The sequence below is a fragment of the Triturus cristatus genome, chromosome 7 (genome assembly GCF_964204655.1).
Source record: "Triturus cristatus chromosome 7, aTriCri1.1, whole genome shotgun sequence".
In the NCBI taxonomy this organism is placed as follows: Eukaryota; Metazoa; Chordata; class Amphibia; order Caudata; family Salamandridae; genus Triturus; species Triturus cristatus.
The window spans coordinates 235055406-235076055 of record NC_140590.1 but is presented as its reverse complement, the minus strand read 5'-3'; the positions used below and the strand labels follow the sequence as shown (position 1 = coordinate 235076055).

At 41.6% G+C, this 20650-nt stretch overlaps 1 protein-coding gene across 2 annotated transcripts in view; it reads right to left on the bottom strand.

Moving 5' to 3' along the window:
• Positions 1 to 1068: 1068 nt before the first annotated feature.
• LOC146809286 (G protein-activated inward rectifier potassium channel 4-like) overlaps positions 1069 to 20650 on the bottom strand; it is a 435254-nt gene continuing 415672 nt past the window's right edge. For both annotated transcript variants that reach the window (XM_085616094.1, XM_085616095.1), the window contains exon 5: positions 1069 to 2603. In XM_085616094.1, coding sequence (XP_085472220.1) covers positions 2251 to 2603 — 353 coding nt within the window. In that variant the 3' untranslated portion in view covers positions 1069 to 2250. The remainder of the gene's footprint in view (positions 2604 to 20650) is intronic.

Genomic DNA, 20650 nt, shown 5'->3' with positions numbered 1-20650 from the left:
AAAACCTTTGAATGGGACAATGCACTTGGTGTATCTGATGTACTCTATATTGTGGTCTGCCTGAAATTGCGCTTATGCCCAGCTACATCACGAATGGTTGTTTTTCCATAGAGTTTCAAGTTTCTACGTGCTTTTTGCCTTAAAACTTTACATATCCTATCTCCAGTTTCCCATACCCTACTCTGATGATCTTAGTGTATTTAAGCTCAATACACATTTCTCTATTTTTTCAATTGGTTTGGAAATGTTATTGTGTGGAGTTCTTTATTTTAAAATTGCGAACACTTCTTGAACTTAGCACACACTTCTCTGAGGATTGCCTGTGGGTTGTTACATAGCTACCAGGGGCTGAGAAGAGACTTTCTCATAACTTCATTTTTACCAAATCAGATTGGATTTATTGACTTTCGAGGGGTATAATAATTCCTGATGTAGTGTCAGCAACATATTGAGTCCTGGTAATGTGCCTAGTGCTTCAGTGCTTTCCATCTAGTTTGTGTTACACATTACTTGCAGACATTTTTGAAAAATAGCATACTGGTCACTGGCTATCAGGAAAAAAAGAAGCATAATTACATCACTAACTTACTGTTTGTCCATCTCAGATCCTTCACAAGCTGACCTTCTCTGGACGTCTAGGAATGAGACTTCACCGTCCCTCCTAAACTTCCTTTTATCAAATAGTGAAAGCTTAATGCATAGCTGTTTTGAGGGTAGCTGGTTATACATTTTCCAAAACATAGTTTGTAAAAACGACTTCTCAACCTTTTCATATAATATTTTAGACCAAATTAATAATTGCATTCTATGACACAAAAAACAAAAAATTGCCAAAAATATTTATTTGTAATCTAGCAACTCATTTGCAAAAGTAAGACATTTCAGTGAGGAACATTTTGCAAATTGGTTATGACATAGGGAAAATGTTATATATCTATATATCTATATATAGATGTATATATATATCTATATATAAATATATATATATCTATATATATATATATATATATAGATATCTATATATATATATATAGATATCTATATATATATATATATATATACACAGAGAGAAATAGAGAGACTGAGAAAGTGAGTGAAAACGAAGAGACGTGAAACAAAATAAATCTAAAAAACATTGTTTTCATGTGTGTGTGTACATTGTGTCTGTGTGTGTGTGTGTAGAAACAGATGTAAATATTCGACCTTAAAAATAAGTTATTTGAAGGTGGAAATTTATGAAAAAATGTTTTGGGTAGAATAATATATTAAATAGGAACCAATATTATTGTACAATGTTATTGTAAATTAATATTGTAAAACGTATATTTTGCAAAACAATTTGAGTGGAGAATAAAGTCTACACCTAGAACCTTATTTGAGGCACTTTGTGCTACACACTGTTGTTGGGTGTTCAAATCTAAATCAAACAACAATTGAATACTCAGAGTAGCACATTTTCAATTCGCGTTCTGTCCTCCTTTAAAGATTGTAGGCCTTCGTAAAAAAAAAAAAGTATGTTTCTATTAATTATGTGCTTCAGAAATGAAGCACATAATTAATGACAGCTGCAGATCATCTTGAAACCCTCTGTACGAACTATAATTGAAAACAGATCATTTAGGCCCACTCTAATTCAGATCACTGTTTAATTGCAAAATTAAAAAGAAAGGTAAAAAGGGGGTGGTCACCTGCACCCCCCGCCCACTTCACTGAAATAACGTTAGGAAAGTTGACTTTGAATAGTAGACCAGAGCATAAATGGGTTTGCAGTGATGGCTGCTTCACAAGTGAAATGTGAACTACACAGAGGCAATGTTGGCAAAGAATTGTGAGATGAAGCTGTAAAGTTTGGTATTCTGATCGTTCCTGAGTGGGAACTGTAACAATCAAGCCTCTGTCCAAAATGATGGACTAATATCTACTGAAGATACCATTGCCAAAAGATAATGACTGGCTACAGCTCTAAGTTGGAACCGGACCTACTTTAACTGTTTTTATGTCCACCACAGGCCCATATGTGAGCGGCACGAGAGACGAGTCCCAATGTCTTATTGAGTGCTGCCAATGTGTGTCATGATCATCCACTGACAAGAATAGTCAATGTACTCAAGAAGGATTAACAGGTAAAGTGGATGCCAGCTCCTTCTGCTTGCTAGAACTTCTTCCAGTCATGCACATCCCTGCTTTGCCTTGGTTTGGTGCAGCAAAATGAATCAAGTATGCAAGCAGACTTTAGAGCATCCACACAAATCACAAGCTGCTGTCTAATTTGGTTTTGTTGACATCCCCGTTGGCTAGCACTTGTCCATGCTCCTTTTCTCTTCCTTCTCTGCCTCCTCCCTCTACCTCACGCTTCATCACTTCATTGGTCAAGCTCTGGTTTAGCTGGTTGGAGATGGATGTTAATTGCAGGGTCTCTCCTTTGCCAGCCAACTCTGCAAGTTTTTTGGCACTACAGGTTGGGGTGGGCGTCTCATCGGTATTATGAAAAGTGTCATAGTCCACCTCATAGAAGCCCTCTTCCAGGGTCAGTACAGGCATGAAGCGATGACCCCAGAGGACTTCACTCTCCACATAAGAGCTGCGAGCTTGACAGGTCATCCCTGTAACAAAGGAAGAGATGGTCAGTAATATAATCTACCCTGGGTGCACATGAGCAAAGAGCACATACACACAATGGTTCATAAAATGCATAGTACAGGAATCACATCATAGCAGCCAGAATGTGTTTTTGAAAGAAACAGCAAGAAATACTACTCTCTCACCTGTGTGTAGTGAGGATAGTACAAACCAGTTTTGCATTCAGTGACCATATACAGCACAAGGACAGTGTTTGCTACATCAAGGAATTCAGATATCACTTGTCAGATCCTCACTGTGTACAAGCTGGAGTATTTTATTTCTTATTATATGTGACCCATTAAATGAACATAGATAGTGAGAAGTACCTGAAATTAAATATGGTAGGTCTTTATGCAAAACCACTTAAATACCTGCACAGTTTTTGAAGAGACATATTAAAATCTTAGTCCATGAAATGACCACAGAAATAAGTAATTCCTATACAAGATTTCAAGTTGTTGGAACTTGGAAACACATATGGGACTGCCCTAAGATTCACCCAGTGCTAGATCTATTATAACTCAGAAACTGTGGAAGGACTTGGCACACGCTGGTACCGAATAGAAGTCTTACATCGAGAAAATTATTATTGAAGACCTTTATTTTCTTTCCAAAAGTCACCCATTGCGATAATGGACTGAAATATATTGTAAAATATGCTGTGCAATAATGGTGCATTCTCATGCTTTCTCTACTTATGGTTTCCCTCCTTTCCTTTCCTTTTGTTTTGATAATAACTGTATAATATACTTCTTTCACATCTCGGACTGAAATATATCGCACAATATAGAATAATTGTGTATTCTTGTTCTTACCCTACTTATTTTTTCCCTCTTTTCCTTTTGCTTTTATAATAAATGTTATAATATATATATTGGATAACCATTCACACAGCTAGCATTGGCAATCAAATAGGAAATAGACGTCTGAACTAGCCTACATTTTTAAATTCACTGTGTTAGTTTGACTGAGTTACTTTCCAAAGTCAGACTCAAACAAGCTGTCTGCACACTTCACAACATGCTGGCACATTCAGTTTGTACAACATCATCTACTCGTTTGATTATCAGCAGAGTAGGAGTCTGCAGAATAGGAGCCAGACCAAGATGCCCTGGATACATGCTTCTCAGGGTCACCTGGTTCATACACCAAGATCTAGAGATGGTATGTGCACAAGAGGTTATGCATGTAATGCACACTAGATTTTCCCACCATATTTCTGCTTTACTTTTCTCTCCCATTTAGCTAGAATACTCAGTGGTCAGTTTGATATATAAACACTGACATTTGACCACTCAATTGAGTGAGGCCATCACCCCTGAGTGGTCCAGAAATAAGTCAGATTCCAGACTACTGGTTGCTGTCCTTTTTTGCCCGAGAGAGGACACATGGTGCCAAAGCAGAGTTCAGCTGAGGTCTGCTGATAAAGAGTTCCCTTTTCCTCATCCTGCTCATCCAGCAAAGAGTCTAATAACACAGAGCCATGCTGGGTTCAGGTATGCAGTGTGACAATTGCAACATTCTCCCATTTGGGCACAGTTTGTTTTCTTTATGCCCTCAAAGCAATGCTAAAAATAGTAACTGGTAACATATTCCTGAGAGACTTTAGAAGTAGTTGTCATTTTTACATTCCTAGCAACTTTGATAATAACAATGTGCTTTATATGTCTTGTGGTACAATGCATGGACTAAGTAGCAGATTATGGCAAAAAATGTTTTTCAACATACCCTGTGTCACTGTTGGTACAGACATTTAAGTGTGGCATTCTAAGTACAAAAGGTGTGTCTCCCTACCACCACTGCATCTCTGAAATCAAAGGGACAGTTTTGTTTACCAGAAACCACTTCTCTCCCATGAAACATTGCAGAGTGCAGGTCAACAGATTTATGCACCTTTGGCAATACATAAATGAAAAGATAGGTTGGATCTCAGCAGCGTAGTCACGCTAGTTCATTACAACGGCGTTACCGCCCTACGTTGCTGAGATCAGGGGACAGTTAGAGGACAAAGAGTGTTACAGGAAACTAACTCAGAATCTCATCCCTGAAGCTAGCAGGTTGATATCTGAGAAATTATATTCATGGAAAGAGGTAGGGCTACTGGATGAACAGTAATATAAATACTTGAATATAACTCATCCAACCTATCCTTTCATTTACGTATTGCCAAAGGTGCATAAATCTTTAGTGAAACCTCCAGGAAGACCAATAGTCTCCAGTATAGGGAGCATAACCGAACATATTTCGGAATTTGTGGACTTATTTTTGAAACCATTGGTTTTAAATTTGCCCTCATACATCAGGGACACGATGGACATTTTGAATAAACTACAGGATGTAGTATGGGAAGATAATCTGTTTGCAACCCTAGATGTTGTAGGTTTGTATACGTGCATCAAGAAGGACAGGGGTACACAGACATTACAGCATTTTTTAAACCAGAGAAGTGCAAGTCATCTTGATCACTCAAAGATGATTATTGAAATGTGTGAACTGATCTTGACCAATAATTTTTTCCTATTTGGAGGCGAGTGGTACCACCAGTTGAGAGGGACAGCGATGGGATCCAGGTTTTCTCCCTCTTATGCAAACCTTTTTATGGGTTGGTATGAGAGGGAGCACGCCTGGGCCAGAGGTGCTGCCAAATGGAATGATCTGATTGTTTTTTGGGGCAGATTTATTGATGACGTGTTGGTAATTTGGAGAGGAACTGTAATTGAATTGGAAGAGTATGTAGGTTACTTGAATCAGAATGATTTTAATGTCAAGTTTACCGCATGTCATCATTGCTATAGAATCTCATATTTGGACGTAGAATTATTTGTACAAGACAATAGGATTCAAAGTAAATTGTTTAGAAAGGACACAGCTTCTAATTCTATTTTGAGGGCAGACAGTGCTCATACCAGATCAGTTATTGAGGGGATTCCGTATGGTGAAATGATCAGATTGAGACGGAACTGCAGTCAGGATAAAGACTTTGTGACAGGGCTGACCGATTTACAAGACCGGTTAAGGAATAGAGGTTACTCGAGATAGAGTTTAGCTACTGCCAGGAGGAAAATGGAGCGGATTTCTAGGGTGAGAATGTTGGTAACAACCAAGAGGTCAAGTTCAAAGGAAAGATTGGCATTCATATCAACCTTTAGCAATGAAAAGAGTCAGATTTACAAGATTTTAAATAAGAATTGGGATTTGCTTAAAGGAGTGGCAGGTTTAGTAGGGGTGATCTCGGAGAAACCGATGATTTCATATAGAAACTGCCCGAACATAGGTAGCATGATTACCAGGAATTATGTTGAAAAATTGGAGGACAAAGGAGAAAAAAAAATTGGCTACCCATGCCTCCGAAAGGTTTCTATACATGCAATAATTGCAGCATCTGTGATTTAGGTCTGAACCGGACGCGATCATTCCAGTACAATACAGTGAGATCATGGCGTATAAATGAGTTTATGAATTGCAATAGTATAGCGGTTGTGTATGTTATAGTATGCAACTGCTCAAAGATATACATTGGGAGCACTAAGCGTGTACTTAAATTCCGTATACAGGAACATAGGAGGTCGATTGTAAACAAGGACATGAAATCCCCGACTTATCAACACATGTTTTTAGAGCATAATGAAAAGTTGTCTTAAAGGTTTCATGGGTTGCAAAGAATCATACAGAGTTCAAGGGGAGGCGACATAGAGCTATATTTAAGACAGCAGGAGGCGAGATGGATCAGCCGATGCAGAGCAGTAAGCTCGGGTTTGAATAGTGATCATGAGCTACATTATTTTTTAATTTGAGGGAGTAAAAACCCGTTTTTATGAGTAAAAGTTGAATTGCTGGAATTTTGGTTGGAAGAAGGTGGCATGGTTGAATTGCGCATAAGATAGTACATGAGATGCTTATATTAGTGGATTGATCTAGGAAATTTGATAGCTCAATAGGAACAGTGAGAACAGAAACAAGATCTAGGGTGAAGGTAGTGAGTTCAAGTCTTGAGGACGCCGAATAGAATTTTTAATCTGGAATCATCCAGGAAAACTGGTTTAATAATTAAGAACCATAAAAACCCCCTTCTTTTTTCAGAGAATTTTTCGGAGATTAAATAAGATTTTTCGAAAAGTTTTAGAATTGTTTTTTGTATAGGCAAGGATTTTGGTTGAGGATTCTTTGACACGTTTGCTTGGGTTTTAAGAGAGGAACGTTTATAGCGTAATATAAAGGATGATGACATAATGAATTGGCAGGGTGGTGAGTTCGATCCTTGAGGGGGGCTCAACCGAACTGGATTGGAAAAAGGGTAATAGTTTTGATTAGAACAATCAGCAAAGAATAAACATTAGAGTTAGAATTTTTCTAATTGGATTGGAGCGATCTAGCATATTAGCTTTTTATTCAGGGATATGCAAAGTTATGCAGTATTCGGTTGACGGACCAGAGAGGGAACTGATTTATGCTAATTAGGGTTTAGAATAGAGTGATTCCATTGGTTAAAAATCCCTTTTCAACACTAGCGTTGTTTGGTCAATGGTGGTGAACGGACCAGAGAGGGAACTGATTTATGATAACCAGGGTTTAGAATGGAGTAATTCCATTGGTTAAAAATCGTTTTCCAACACCAGCGTTGATTGGTTAATGGAGGCTTTTTAAGACAGTACTTCGGGCATGAACTGCACCGACGGGATTCATTGAGCCCCGGGCAGAAGAGAAGGTCTTTGAGATATAACGCTCTTGGTGAGTTGCGTGAAAGGACGTTATTGTTGTCATAAGAGATAATGGGCAGACGTTAGAGGATATTATATGGCATTATATGAAAGCCTAATATGTGGCTTTTTTTATTATTTAGTCACGATTGTATTCGGAAGTTGTTGGCATTTTGGATGAATTTTGCCTTTTATTAGAGGCATTTAACTTACATTGAGAAAGGTACGTTGTTCTTAATTCATGATGACTGTTTTGTGTTTTAAAAAAAAAAAAAATTAAAAAAGTTAAAGATGGGTGGAGAATGATTGATATTTTTGTTTTCTATAGATTGGTTATAATTTCTGAGACAAGGACTGTTTTTCACATATCGTATCGATATCCATGATAGTTTTTGGTGAGTATAGATCACCTAGGGCTATGGTTGCATGGGGAAGTCATGGAGAGAGAGAAGTTCAACATACAAATGTTGCTGTCTAACTTGTATATAGATAACACTGGTGGGAAGATGGATTCAATAGTTGAAGAAACGTGGATGCAACAAGAAAAAGCTGGGGGTAATAATTTCTGGACTCATAGGGACTAAGAATTGTCTGTAAAATTGGCATATGTGCGTCCTCTTGAACTCGGAATCAGTAAATCTGAGGTTTGATATTAAAAATTGTTTGAGGTTGAAAAGCTTCAAGTGAATTAGGAAGTAGAAGATGTATAGTCAATAGGTGTTGCCTAGTGAAATATAAATTATGGGTTCAACAAACGTTGTTGTGATATAGTAAAATCAAGTGAGAATAGAGTGAATTCATGCATTTGAAAAAGAATAATCTTTTTGGGTTTTTGTATTGTTCATATTATTTTGTAAAAACGTGTTTTTCTGTTTCTTTTGTACTCTTTACAGCCCTGAGGAAGTCCTAAGGGTAGGACGAAACGTGTTGGCTGAACAAGGGCTAAGAGGTTGATAAAGCTTTGTGAAATGTATTTGGAAGACCAATATTTTGTGAATTATTGAAGAAACCACGTTTGTGATAAATAAAGAAATTTAGAAGACAGAAGACTAGAGTTCATGGACTTTTTTGTGGTGTTCCTTTCTCACAATATTTGATGTTTATGGACTTTATGGTTGTATGACAGTGAACCATTGGCAGTCGAGCACCTAAGAAATTTTTGTTGGGGAATTCACGACTCAGTGCGCACTGCAGAAACCCTTCACTGTCATTGGTTATAGATTGTACCCAATATGTAGCATTACCTTTACCCACAGACAGAGAATGGGTAAAACCCTTTGATATATCAGCACCTTTTCTAGAAAGTCAGTATTGATTGTAAGTGAATTGCCGAACACCCCAGGCTTCAAAATTCAATGCAAGGTGTAGTGACAGGTATAGGTAAAAAGAGTGCCATCACCAAGCATCTGAGACAGTGGTGAAAACATGACACCAGACATTTGGAATACAAGGAATGCAGTGTCACTTGGAATGCTGCTGTAAAGACTTGTTACCAAGTTCAACAAAGATTGGAGTGATATTGTTTGTGTTTTGCAGTAATTCAGCTACGTATACGAAAACATTGTGTGATGACCTGTCAAAATCGATACCTGAACTGAAGTGCTTCCCTGTAAGAGATGCTTGCCGCTTGCTAGAGGGTATGCTGAATGCATCTTTACAATCTGTAGAGTTAACGAAGAATTCTATTGACTTTGTAGTGATTCTGGTGCACTGTTTCGTTATGCGCTGGAACTAAAACGCTAATATTTCTCATTTTGTGCTTTGTGTGGCATCAAAGAGAGTCATCCCAATTGTGTCATTTAGCAGGTTGTTCGGAGTCCTAGAGGCAGTGAATGCTACATTATCCATGTGGCGACCGCTTACAGAAGTTTTGCTTAGTGATAATGCCAAAGTCAAGAAATGTGAGGAGCTTTGGTTGCATATTGATAGTGAGGTGAAAAAAGTACACTCTTCTGCATTCTTAGATTTTTACAGGAAAATATGACTGCTGTTGAGCACATAATCAAAAAGCTAGAGTCTGAAAAACACCCTTGTCTACCAAGCGTTCAGTGTAATTGGAGTAGATGTGAAACATCTCCTTGAGAATAGGCTGGGCGACACTATTAAGGACTTTGGCACAGCAACATGTTAGAATTCTTGCCACTTGGTAAGCAAAGAAATGTTGAGGAGCAATTCAGGAAATTTTATTTTATAGTGCATGAGAAATGGCGTGCAATGATGCATAGGAATATCCCTTCACCAACCATGGCATTTAAAGTCAATGAAGCCTCACTGAGGTTCTCAGCACAAGTTTTAGATCCCTTCTGTAAAGGGTAATTTTCTCCAGACTTTGAAAATTACTGCTTCATTTTTGACTGCTTCAATAATTGCGCGCACATGCGCCCAGTTCAACACATAAGTTGCAGAACTTGTCCCAGAGAATCGCTATCTTCAGGTGCACCAGTTTTGGCATGGAAAGCTATGTCAGTGGCCAAGGTTAGCAAATTGTGTACAGGCTGTTTTGGCATTGCCCGTCTCAAGTGTCAATGTTGAAAGGGCCTTTTCACAGATAAACGTTTACATGGGAAGGAAAAGGTGAGTGTGCATGACCAAAAACTCACTAAAGAAGTATTGTATGGTGTACTATAGTAAGTTTTATTTGTAAAAATATATTTGGACCTCATATACACTGTGCGCACACTGTATACACATGCATAATCAATGCAGAACGCAAGCAATAATAAAAGCAAAACATTTCATAAACACCAGAAAAACACTATTTTCTGTTATTTTTAATGGCACGAAAATGTTTAACCACTGAGAACCCCCTTTTTTTTAAGGTATGGAAAACACTGAAAAAAAACCACCAGAATTTACTAAAAATCGAAACTGAAAACAGGAAAGCCTAATTGTATCTAATAAACACTTCATGCATATATAGAGGAGATTCAGGCAAGCCTTGGGCTGGAAACATTGTTAAATAGATCTTGTATCATCCCACACTCTCATTTTATTCTTGTGTCTTTCTGTCAGCTTTGAAGTGTTCTTTTGCGTGAAAGGCTTGAGGAACTATTTTATATCTGAAAGGCAGACTGTAATCAACCATTTAGCTCCTTATGAATTGTATAAATAAAGTAAATTGTTTGTTTCGGACTGTGCCAAGAATGTTTTATTTGCTTTTGTCATAAGCGTATATGGGGCCATTAGTCTCCACTAAAAAGGCTCATCCTCTTTTACCAGAAGTGCCATGAGGTTGCTATAGGCAGCAAAGGCGGCACACGCTGAACGTTTCAGTGGAGGACCGGGAGATTAATTGTCGTGACATCTATCCGGCAGATGTAGGTAAAGTGGCGCCCCGATTTTGAAATATGAGGATTCATTCAAGATTAGTTCCCATTAGTGAGAAAGGTGTCTGTACCTCAGGTTGAGGCGCAACATTAGGCGCTAAGATCCAGGGGTTGTGGTGCTCGTAACTGAAACAGGATTGCTAAACCATGGTTCCATTACCCTTGTCCTGAGGAGGCCAAGAAGAAGAATTGAAAGGCTGAAATGCGTTCGCGTCAACAGTTTTGGAGGAGTCCTCATAAAAACAAAAGTGTGATTAACCCCTTGAGTGCCCCGCCCTTTCCCCCTCCTGTGCCGGCCCTTTCATTAGCGGGCGGGGTCCATGACGAGATAGTCTCGTCATGGGCACAGTGCAACCGCGCTCCATGACGAGACTATCTCGTCATGGGCACAGAAGGGGTTAATAACAATTTCTGGCATAATAAAGCTAAGGAAAAGAGGTGCTTTTTCCTATGTGCCCAAAAGACTACCTCTGAGTGGATCACCCAGAATAAATGTGTGAGCACTAGTTTTATAAATATTTTCAGGTACTGGCAACGTAGATTCGAGTTTACAATTATTTGTTGTATATATTTTGTATATGTATTTTTGTATGTTCTTGTGCTCTTGAATGTTTTTGTTCAAGGATCGGTCCCATTGCATGTGTGTGCCTTAAAATAATTTGGACAGTATTTGTTTAGGATTGTAGCCTGATGATAGGGTAATTAATGTTCCCTATGGTAAAATAAAATGAGATATTAATTCCTCTGGACCTATCTTTTGTACATATGATAGTGTTCTATACCCAGGTAGAGGAGGGTGATTTGGGTATATCCCTTACGTATGTTATGCAGCACTACTATACAGCAGACAGGTGTCCCCCAAAGAGAACATCGGAAAGCCGAAGTTGTATTATATAACAAGAGGATGTCCCCAAATAAGAATCCAATTGTGATGGAAAACTATACTACTAACAGATGTACTCGTAGGGGATGAAGGACTGCAGCTCTACTAAAGGGACGACGGATGCTCACATACGATTATAACATAGGGAACAGAGAACTAGAGCTAAGCTAAAAAACCTGTTAAAAAAGATTAATGCTGAAGGAGGGAAGCATGGCTATCAATTCATAGGATGGTAAATCGTTCTGAGTATCACAGCTATTCTTGGCTGAGCACTTCTTGGTTTATCCAGTTCAACCATTTCTCTGCATTCTCCTATTTCCAAACTTTATTAAATAACCATACAGAGGAATAGAAGTTCTAAGTCCAAAACACTTATCTGACCGTCTTACACTATGCATATATTGGCTTCTGAAGGGTGAGTCTTATAACCTGCATATTTATTCTGCATAAATGCAAAACCATACTTGCACAATACAAAACAAAGGTGCGAGAGTGCAATGAAAAAACCGACAAATTGAGAAAATGCATACAGCACTGCTCTGCATCTAGCTCCAAGTTTTCCACACCCTCAGGCAAGCGTTGCCTACATGTGTTCTCACAGGAGAGCAATATGGAGATGGAAGCTTGTTGCATTATACTGCAAACAGTTGTCCTCAGAGGAGAATGCAAGGGCTCCTGAAAGCTGAAGTTGCACAACAATAGCAACAGGGGTCCCCACAGAAGAGCACAACATAGAAGGAAAACTTCAGTCACACTATCAGTATTGGCTGGTCAATTTATAAAGCAGTGGGGCTATCAATCAAATGAAAGGTCATTAAACATTAGTGATGACACATACAAACACACACACATGCATACCAAACACACACACTGGTGCACACTTACAGACTGGCACATACACAACATAAATATATTCTCACTAATGCACACAACGTATAAAATTACCTTGGGTAGTCCTCAGCACACTTTCCTATGCACATCGATTCCTGACATTCAGAACGCATAAACAAGGCACCAGAGCGAGGCTCACACCCTTATGCCCAATCAGATGCTCAGATAGAACGGAAGGCTGTCCTTTCTCTTTTATCATGGCTTCTGATAGCGCATAAGGGTGCATGACGTACAGGCCCCAATTCACTATTATCCGACATGCTGCACTGCCTGACGGGAGGGCAGCATGTAAGATATGTATTAAATCTGTGAAAGGACGGTCTGTAACTGCCCACGCCTGACATCTGCGCAATAAAGCCCTGGGAGCCCTCTTCTATTGCAGGGTGATATTGCAGCTTTTACATGTAAGGATGTGATCAGTGAGATCATTTCGTTACATAGAAAAGATGTAAATATTTTGAGAAATAAAATACCAGTGTGAAGTGAAAGTAGGGGGGGTTGCCACCCTTTTGGCCCCTATAGAAAAGCCGCCTCTCTGCACTATATCACTAAAAGAGGTCCTCACAGAAGAGTACACTGTAGATAGAAAACGTGCTGCACTCTACCACCAATAGAGGTCCTAACAGAAGAGTACAATGGAATCATAGCCCTTCCTGGGCGTAGACTTAGACTTCAGAAGTGCGAGTTGTACTTTTGTTTTGAATATTTGAAGGTACACAGTGGAAATGTCCACAGCTTTTAATTGTGTTTTAGTTGAGGTACATTCCTGGAATGCAGCAGGAGAGATCTCTTGGAAACTGTGGCAAAGCCCATGGGAAATTCTTCTTTTCATTCAGGATGTCGCAATAAAAAGAGAAAACAGCGATTTACACTTTGAGCTACTCACATCACTCGAGGTAGTCAATTTTTTTTTCTTTGTTGAATGTAAACGTGCACATCACCTGAGTTATTCAAAAGTGTAACATGCACAAACGTTGTGTGAAATGAGTCTTTTTACATGACCCAGAGTTTGTTCGCTGCAGACTTTATCCACAATGCCCAAAACAATCACCACTTTTGGAAACAAAGCATTTGGGATTCTTGAAGACTATTGTACCTACGGTCAGCTTTAATGCTGGTGGCGCCCTGTGCAGCACTCTTTTTTCGTGCCCCCATGACCTCCTTCTCCGTGAATTGCCCTTGCTAGAAATTGGATTTCTGGTTGGCTAAGGCTCGCGCCAAAACCAGGCAGAAACCACCATTCTAGTCTGGGCAAGGGAGTTACACGCTGAAGATAACCCCGGCTCACCCCCCTGGTAGCTTGGCACAAGCTGACAGGCTTTTCCCAGAGGCAATGTGTAAAGCGTTTGCGCAACACACACACACAGCAGCAATACACTAGCACACCACAAAAGAAACTCCACACAAGGTTATATATAAAAAGAGCCTTTGTATTATCCAAAACACATTAGAATCATAATCACACAATATACACTGTGCCAACTGGCTCTAGGCAATATTTACAGGGATTATATACACATGACAGGGACAATTGGGCCACTGTCAGAACCATCACAAAGCACAAATAGTAAATGTAGTACACAACCAGTAATTACTGGCAAAATACTGTACTCAGCATTATATCCTGCAACATAAATCACATTATGCACTAACCTCATAAGCATAAACACATCATGCAATCACCTCATAAACATAAACAACACAGGCATAAATCATGGTGCATGAACTACATTTGTCATTGGTACCACATAAATCACATTAGGGCCTTGTGCCCTACCAACTTACCACTTACCCCCTGACCAACTGGCCTTCTCTCTGGGGCTCAAATGCCGTATATCCAAAATGTCAGGGCTGGGCTGCCAATGCGCACACTGCGCTGGGGCAGAGCAAGAGTGTATCTCATTCCTTTCTCAGCAAAATGAATAATAATGCCCCCAAAGAAATAGTGGCGCTGGCACTACTGTGCCTCCTGGGTCCCCACTGGGACTTGGCAAAATGAATGTGCCCAAGGTTGCAGTTACCCAAACTGGTGCGGTGCAGCTGTGTTAAAAACAAGGAGACACTGGCACTTCTGTGCCCTCTGGACCCCCACTGGGGCACTACAAAACAAATGTGGCCAAACCTTGCAGTTGCCTGCTACGGCGGCGCAGCTGTGAGTAAAAACAAAGAGGCACTGGCACTTCTGTGCCCTCTGGACCCCCACTGGGGCCCTTCAAATGATGTACCCCCCGTTGGAGCGGCCCGCTCTCCTGCGGGACCGCTCAGGCACCGACACACCTCTCCCTCCAGGCTCGCAATTTGGCCCCACTCACTGGGCTCTCTGGCGGACTCTGTGGCATCTCCTCACACTGGGGCCGTCTTCTAGACACCTACGGTCTCTGTTGGCCAGCGCAGCAACACGCAGGGCTCTCTCTGCTCACGAGAGCCCCGCCTCAAATCCTGCACAGGTGCTGCCTGCTCCGGCCGCACTCCGCAGCACCCACGAAGGCTGGGTGGGCTCCCGCCTGGCTTCAGCTTCTACTTTGTGCACCAGGGTTCCCACCAGCTCACAGGAGCCCCACTCCGGCCCTCTCACTTCTGACTTCCTTGGGCGGGGCCCCGCCCACAGTCAAGCAGATGCGCCTGACTTCCGGTTTTCGATCGGGCCACAGCGGTGATTTCTCTTCAGCGCCATAGTGCGGAGTGGTCATCAGCCTCAAAATAAACACATAAGCGTGGTGGGCACCCGCCAACAAACACCAAACGCTGGGTGGGAACCCGCGAAAAGCTGCAAAATGCGGGGTGGGCACCCGCTCCTTCCCACAGCAATGCGGGGGAATAGCCATGTCGGGATTCCCTCTCCTGAAGGCCCCAACACTCTCTCCGACCTGGGAGAGAAAGTAAAGCGCTCACGAGGAGCTAAAGTCCTAGAAAGGTCAGGGGCACAGCTGGGCCCTGGGAGGCCAGCACACAGGGCCCTCCAGCAGGGAGGCAAGTCCCCGTGGCGATTCCTCCTGGTCCCCAGCTGCACAGGAACAGCACCAAAAAGCACAACCTTCATGGGGTCACAGCCCCTATACTTATACTGCATATTTGCTTTGTCTGCCCTGGCACATGGCTTGGGGTGTCTCCTCACACTGGGGTCGTCTTCTAGATACCTCCGGTCTCCGTTGGCTGGCGTAGCAACACGCGAGGCTCTCTCTGCTCACGAGAGCCCCGCCTCAAATCCTGCACAGACGAACCAGCCAAAACTGGTTCAGGGGGAAGTTCAGGGGGGAGTTCAGGGGGGAATTGGAGCACTTTGTTTACAAGGCTCCTCTTCCCCTTTGTCGGGGGGGGGCTCGTCATCAGACTCACCACAGGGGGGTGGAGCCAGCATTGTACAGGCTAGGCACAGACCTATTCAGGGACCAGGGACTTCTCCCACTACTCCAAATGCAGATGTCCCATTCATCCTAGTGCTGACTCACCTTGCCCGTCCTGGAGCCACACACACCTCACCATCGCCTGTCACTCAAAAGCCAGACATGCAATTCACATCAGGCAGGCAGACACATGGCACACAAAAATGGCAACTTCTAAAAGTGGCATTTCTAAAATAGTTATAGTAAATCTGCGCACACCATTGCCCAGCAGCGGTCTATAGCGCCGGGACACTTCCGAGTAGCTGTGCGCTGAATAAATTAAAATAACATAACATTTATTATTACCATTCCAAATATATCAAACTTGACCACGCTGCTCCTCTCATATCAGTAATTACCACTGAAACACTTATCAGGGAATCCCCAATATATTCCTATGGGAGGGCAACCTCACATTAGTGAGAAACCAAAATGGCTGTTTGTCACTACCAGGACATGTCACACACTTAAGGTACATGTCCTACCTTTTACCTACAATGCACCCTGCCCATAGGGCTAGCTAGGGCCTACCTTAGGGGTGACTGAAATGCAGTAAAAGGTGGGTCACAGACATGGCACACGCTTTAGGTGCCACGTCCCAGCGGCAGTAACACTGCGCGCACAGGCCCTGCAATGGCAGAGGGCTGAGATAGGTTTGAAAGGCTACTTTGGTGGGTGGCGTAATCAGCGCTGCAAGCCCACCAGTAGCATTTAATTTACCAGCCCAGGGTATATGAGATACCACTTTACAAGGGACTGACAGGTAAATTAAATAGGCCAAACAGGTGTAGACCAATCTTACCATATTTATCACAGAAAGCACACACACTTTACACTGAACAGCAGTGCTAAAGTGCCCAAAGTCCTAAAACCACCAACACCATGTCAGAAAAAACGCTACGAGAAAAGCAAAACGTTTAGGGATGACCCTGCAAAAAGGGTCAATTCCAACACGCCTCACTACCACTCTCTAACAGTGCACTTCTTCTTTTTATAGCCCTTATGTAACATACATTTAATTTGTAGGCCGCACTTAGGTAGCTCTTGCGCTGTCTGCAAGAAATGCTGTATTTAGTCTATGGGATGTAAGCACACCAATGTGTTGCCATTGGTTCTTTCTTGTACCATTCCAAACTTCTGGCTTACTTTTGGTTTATTGCATTGAATTATGCCTCCTTTCGGTGCTTGTTTCAGCCTAAGCGATTTCCCTAAGCGATTGTTTTTGTTGGCCTTCCACGCTTCCTCCTCGCACAGTGCGCAATGGCCCCTCCTCCTGTCTGGACATCACAGCCTGTTACAACCTGATACTGTCTGTTTGGATCTTAGCCTAGTCATGGCATTTTGGTTGGCAGAGGGTTGTTTTGGTTGGCCTTCGCAACCGAGCCATTTGTGGTTGGTTCAGTCACCAAGTATGCAACTTAAGTCATTTTTTTGGTAGGTCCTCTGTCATAAGAAGAATAATCTATCAAAAAATATGTTTTAAATAGTCTTCTACCAAGCCAGCCGAAGCACGAAAACAATACGGTGCCTTCCCCCATTAGCAGTCAAATATCCTCAAAAACCAACCCTGAGTGTACCTCAAAGTTGCACTGTTTTATTGCAGCAGAACTCAACATCTGTGGCTGTAATAAGACATGGCCCAGCAGCCTTGATTCCAGGCTGTGTATTCCCTATGCATCAGGCTGCGTGATCAATGAGAATATGAAAGAACACCCCGAAGAAGCACCGACTCCAAATGTCACAGCATTGACAATGGCTGAAGAAACCCTGAGAGTGCATCTAAAAAGAGAGGCAACAGAAACGGAAGCCTCATTTTCACAGCAGGCTGAAATATCCTCTGCAGAGCTAATGTAACAGAAAAAACATATGGATGTGTGGGAAAACAAGCAGGCAGTGCTTGCCAGTTCACAGTACTAGGGTGCTGCAAGAGAAAAGAACATGTTTTGTAGCTGACTGAACAGGAACATGTTTGGATGGAAAAAAAACACACTGCTGTAAAGCCTGTTAGCCTAAACATGTAAACAGGTATTCCATACCTAATGAACATCAGCCTTAGAGACACACCTGAAGGGTGCATTTAAAAGAAATACATATAGTCAAAAAAACTGAACAGCAGTACAAAATAGTGTGACAGACTGACTCAAAATGCCTGCTGCAGTGGAAGGAATAACAGAAAAGAGTTGCTTCGTGTATGCTATAATTTTATCACAAAGGATTGAATGTGTGATGTAGGAGGTACAATGCTACAAAAAACAGCAATTGGCATGCAGCGGGGGGCGGGGGGGGTGCAGAGGAGCGGGGTGAGTTGGGGTGGGAGTGCAACATGGAGAGCACAGGAAATGTGGATGAGAAGAGTGAAGCAGTACACATAGGATAAGTGATGAGGATGAGAGCAAATAGACTCATGCACTCCCAGGGAGTGATGAAATTAAAAAAAAGTAATTCCCTAAATGTGAGTAATGGAAGGATTCAAGTCAGCTAAACAAAAGGAAGTGGCAAATGCAAAGGGAAGTGGCAAACACAAGAAGGGGACGGTAAGTCACCGAATAGGAAGCAAGTAAATGAGAGTGCTAATAAATTCAGCCAATGGTAAACAATGGGTGGGCTCTAAGGTCAGCAAGAAGCGTCGGCCTACACACAGCTAAACGCCGACTAGTGGGCAGAACATAAGGGAAAAAGAAGTTTGTGAGCAGCATTAGCAGTAACAAGGATCGTCAAGAAGACACTTGTGATATAAAATAGAATATCTGGGATGCATAGCATTTCACGACATTGCCTTGATATGCTTAGAACACCAATCAGGTCCAATTTACAAACATTCCAACTATTTCACAAGGAAAAAGTTTCATTAGAATTGCCTCTACTGTGGATGGAACCAGTAGCTTCTGTACAGCTGCATGTGGAAAAGAAAAATAAGAGGACTTCATTCTTTTTCGTTTTCATATGTACTCACTAGGGGGCATATCAGCAAGGGCCGGAGATAATTATCGCTAAGCGCACTTAGCGCTAGGATCATTATCGCCGGCTATCGTGGAATTTTATCGCTGAGATAGCGTGCTATCAGCAACGCTTATCTCAAAAGTGATAAAATCCCTTGCTCTAACAGCCAAAAGTGAGATTATCGCTGGAAATCCAGCGATAATCTCACACATTTTGGCGTTAGCTTGCTGATAAGGCAGGGCATATTTAGCCATTATATCCACCTTACATTGGATATAATGGCTAAGTCAGGGTGAAAGCAGGCATAAGGAAAGTAGCACTGTAGTTAGCACTACTTTTCTTATCGCTATGCCTGTTAGCGATTCCCTTGATAATTGGAGAAATGTCGCTTAGCGACATTTCTCCAGTTATTTTGGGCCGGAACGCCCACTTTGCATCTGATTAGAGATGCAAAGGTGGGCGTTATGGGAAAGGGAGCTAAAACAAGGAATCACGCATTGGCGTGACCTTGATGATTAAGCGATGAAATTATCGCCGCTTTTCGTCCGAAAACGGAGGCTAAAGCGGCGAGAATTTTTCATCGCCAGCTTGTTGATATGCCCCTAGGTATTTAAAGGGCATACAGATTATTTGACCATTGTGTTCTTGCTACGAGGCAAAGTGATTTCAATTGCACCATTTAAATATTACTGCTTGGTATAACTGTGTTGCTGTAGATCGTTTTTCATTGTCAAAAATGGAAGCTAGCAAAACTCCAATCTGTTACACTCACTGGCCAGAAAACAAGTGAGAGCCCTGTGCAGAGTAGAGTAATTATTACAACTTCAGCACCTGTAATACAACTTTACAGGCGACTAAAGTCTTTTTTGTTGCCAATATCAGAATTCACTTTTAATACAGACCCCGGGGCTCTCACAATTGCCAAGCTGGCAATATGAAGAGGGAGATCGTTCCAGAGTTTAGTGGAAAGGACCTAGAAAGACCTTCCTCCACTCGAGGCTTTCTAAATTTTGGAAACAAAAAGTAGTGAACGAGAAGAGGAACGAAGAGTCCTTATGAGCTCTGATGTGCTTTGGAGTCATACCAGAACAGGCTGTGTAACAATTACACCGTGCTTTGTAGAGAATGCTTCTATGCACCAGAACCACTGTAGATGCATAAGCAGTGGCGTAACGATAATTGAGGGGGCCCCCCTGCAAGGTACGTGGATTGGACCCCTCTGGACTCTATCAGGAGCTCCCCGGCCGAAGTGCAGTGCTAAGGGGGCCTCTTGTGAGGAGATGACGCTCTGCCACATTATACCTGAAGGCATTATTTGGAAGGTGTTTAAGTCCGCTCATAAGAGTCGCTGGAACACACACATACAAAGAAATGAAATAGTTCTGTCTAGCCATAACAACTGCATGAACTGTAGTCTTTTATTGATCCAAACGCATGAAAGGCAGGATCCTATGGAATAGGCATAGATAGTAAAAGCAGGTTCAGCTGACTTTATTACTTGATACTGAAAGGATAGCTTGTAATCGAAACGTTTAGCCGAATCAAGAGGAATAGGGAGTTGTCATAGCTCTGGTGGCCCTCAGCTGGAAGACCAAAGAATCGAACCACAAAAAAAATCAATACCTCTGTTTTGTCTTACTCAGTTTTATAGAGTTTTCCAACATCCATAGGGTGACCTCAGACACACAGCCCTTAAAGCTATCAGTCACAGAACTCTCTCCTCATTGAGGATATGATAATCTGTGTGTCGTCAGCATATGATACCAATTGAAAACCAAAGTATCAAATATGTTTGGCCAAAGAGGACACGTACACATTAACTACTTTAGAGTTCAAAGATGAGCCATACAGAATGCTGCACGTGCAAGGTCATGAGATAATAGGAAAGGTGAACAGCTTGTGATCTAA